Source organism: Sphaeroforma arctica (genome assembly GCF_001186125.1).
Source record: "Sphaeroforma arctica JP610 unplaced genomic scaffold supercont1.258, whole genome shotgun sequence".
Classification (NCBI taxonomy): Eukaryota; class Ichthyosporea; order Ichthyophonida; genus Sphaeroforma; species Sphaeroforma arctica.
In genome coordinates, this window is record NW_014040300.1 from 3,085 (window position 1) to 5,697 (window position 2,613).

Here is a 2,613-nt window from a genome sequence, read left to right on the forward strand (position 1 = left end):
TGTTGTTATGTGTATGTGTGTGTGTGTGTGTGTGTGTGTGTGTGCATATATATATATATATATGTGTGTGTGTGTGTGTGTGTGTGTGTGTGCAACATTATATATATATTCATGGCATGTTACTATATGTGATTAGTTTTTTTATTTTGTATTCTATTTTCTCCGTAGTATGAAGTATGCTGTTAGTTATGTTGCGATACGTGTCCAACATAGTTTGTGTTCTATATTCTTTTATTCAGCAACCGGCATGGGTTTCCTGCTTTGAGCAATATTTATTCGTAAGTACACTATACTCTGCTCTTTATCAATCAACATACAATATATACACCCTTGCATGTGGATACTGGGTACGGAATACGTGCGCTACTTAGTGTTGGTGATCTTTGGCACAGTTTACACATAGGCATGCTAAATGCAGCTCGGCTTGAGGGGAGTACCTCGCTTCTTCCCTATCAGTTAGTGTGCAGTGGCCATGTGGGGTCTCAATTGCCAGCTCTAGAAACGTAGCTTCTTCAGAGTTCTTTGTTATATGTACTGATGCCAACCTGTACACACCATCTTATCACAGATAGCGCTAGGAACGTAGCTTCTTCAGAGTTCTTTATTATATGTACTGATGCCAACCTGTACGCACCATCCTATCACAGATCGCGCGAAAGCGTTACTGGTAGAAATGGAACTGAGAGCACAGAAAGCCACGGAGAACCCACCCACTGTATGTTAGTCAGGTTTATTTTATTTATTACACTTCCGAACGTACGCTGTGATATCAAGTGGTGTCTCGAATGTGTTAGCTGAGAGGGTAGTTTATGTTAGTCAGGCTCATACGCTGTGATACGAAGTGGTGTCTCGAATGTGTTTGCTGAGAGGGTGGTTTATGTTAGTCAGGTTTATTTTATTTATCACACTCCCGAATGTACGCTGTGATACCAAGTGGTGTCTCGAATGTGTTTGCTGAGAGGGTGGTTTATGTTAGTCAGGTTTGTTTTATTTATTACACTCCCGAACGTGCGCTGTGATATCAAGTGGTGTCTCGAATGTGTTTGCTGAGAGGGTGGTTTATGTTAGTCAGGCTCATCCGCTGTGATACCAAGTGGTGTCTCGAATGTGTTTGCTGAGAGTGTGGTTTATGTCAGTCAGGTTTATTTTATTGATCACACTCCCGAACGTAAGCTGTGATATCAAGTGGTGTCTCGGATGTGTTTGCTGAGAGAGTGGTTGTAGCTTAAACAACTCCTGTGCCAGCCCATAACGAACTCTGTCTCGTTAATACCTTGTACGTACATGTATGTTGTGCACCAGCTCCCAAAGGCGTCTCTATGTGAGAGTTGTCTCGGGAATCTTAAAGAATTGATACAATTGTGAAGAATTGGTACAATTATGCAGAATAGGTACAATTGTGAAGAATTAGTACAATTGTGAAGAATTGGTACAAATGTGAAGAATTGGTACAATTGTGAAGAATTGGTACACTTGTTCATATCTTCGATGTGTGGTCCTTTCCTCGGTATAGTCTGTCGCCGTGTGTATGCATATACGTGCGACACCTATATTGTGTGATACATTAGTACTTTTTGGGCAAAATGATCCTGAAAAAAAGGCTCGGAAATGATTACCCGCTCCTACCACATGCGAGAACATATGGTCCCATTACCCGAATTCTGAAATAGATTCTTGCTTTCTGTTATGTGCAGGATACTGGAGCACACACACACCACTCCACAACCGCTCACAGACGCCACACCAAAGACAGTGCCAAAGTAAAGGTACGTATCGGCATGCGCTCTCACGGTTGGTTAAATAAAAATAAGTGTCGATGTGTACGTCCGATTGTACATATGCCATGTTATATCGATGGAGCTTTAGAGCTTACTGTAACCCAGTTGATCCCTCATAAGTATCCTCTCAAAGTTTCAAGTTTGACTTATAAATAATGGCCTGGTACTATTCTGTCGCATACTCGTATGCGTATGTTATGTGCCCTTCTGTCATGCCTATACACGCACGTCCACTACACTAGTGGTCAGGGGATAGTTCGTAGCTCACGATAGAGGTACATTCCCTATCCTTTTCCTTAGCTGAATGGGCCTTTGATTAAGTTAAAGTCCCCAGCATAAGTACACTCTGATTAAGTTAAAGTCCTGAGCTCAAGTACACTCTCCTATGCCTTGCAGACTCCTCCGCCGCGACGAGCCTCGATCCCTTCGCCGCCCAGAGAGTTCACGCCCGAACAAGCAGCGGCTGTGAGACGGATCAAGCAGTGCAGAGGGTACTACGAGATTCTAAGCGTGGAGAAGGGCGCCAACGACGCACAGATCAAGAAGGCGTACCGTAAACTGGCACTGACGTTCCATCCGGATAAGAACCAGGCCCCGGGTGCGGACGAGGCGTTCAAAAGTATTAGTAAGGTAAGCTTGGAGGTTCTGAGGTTCTCTGTAAGTGGTAGTGAATAATGGGATGGATGGATGGATGGATGGCTATGGAAGTAGTTCGAGCGTAGAAGGTTGATGTTGCGCGTATTGGCGTCTACTGTTTCCTCAAATACCCTTGTCCACCTTTAAGAAAATTTTATTAGTACCTCCCCCCCGCCAAAAAACATAATCTACATATATA

General features: G+C 43.4%; 1 protein-coding gene across 1 annotated transcript in view; it reads left to right on the forward strand.

The window, feature by feature from the left end:
- Positions 1-2,174: 2,174 nt before the first annotated feature.
- The window catches only part of SARC_04525 (hypothetical protein), a gene marked incomplete at its 5' end in the record, with an annotated part of 4,852 nt that continues 4,413 nt past the window's right edge, over positions 2,175-2,613 (forward strand). Inside the window, one exon of the mRNA XM_014301633.1 lies at positions 2,175-2,408. Coding sequence (XP_014157108.1) covers positions 2,175-2,408 — 234 coding nt within the window. The remainder of the gene's footprint in view (positions 2,409-2,613) is intronic.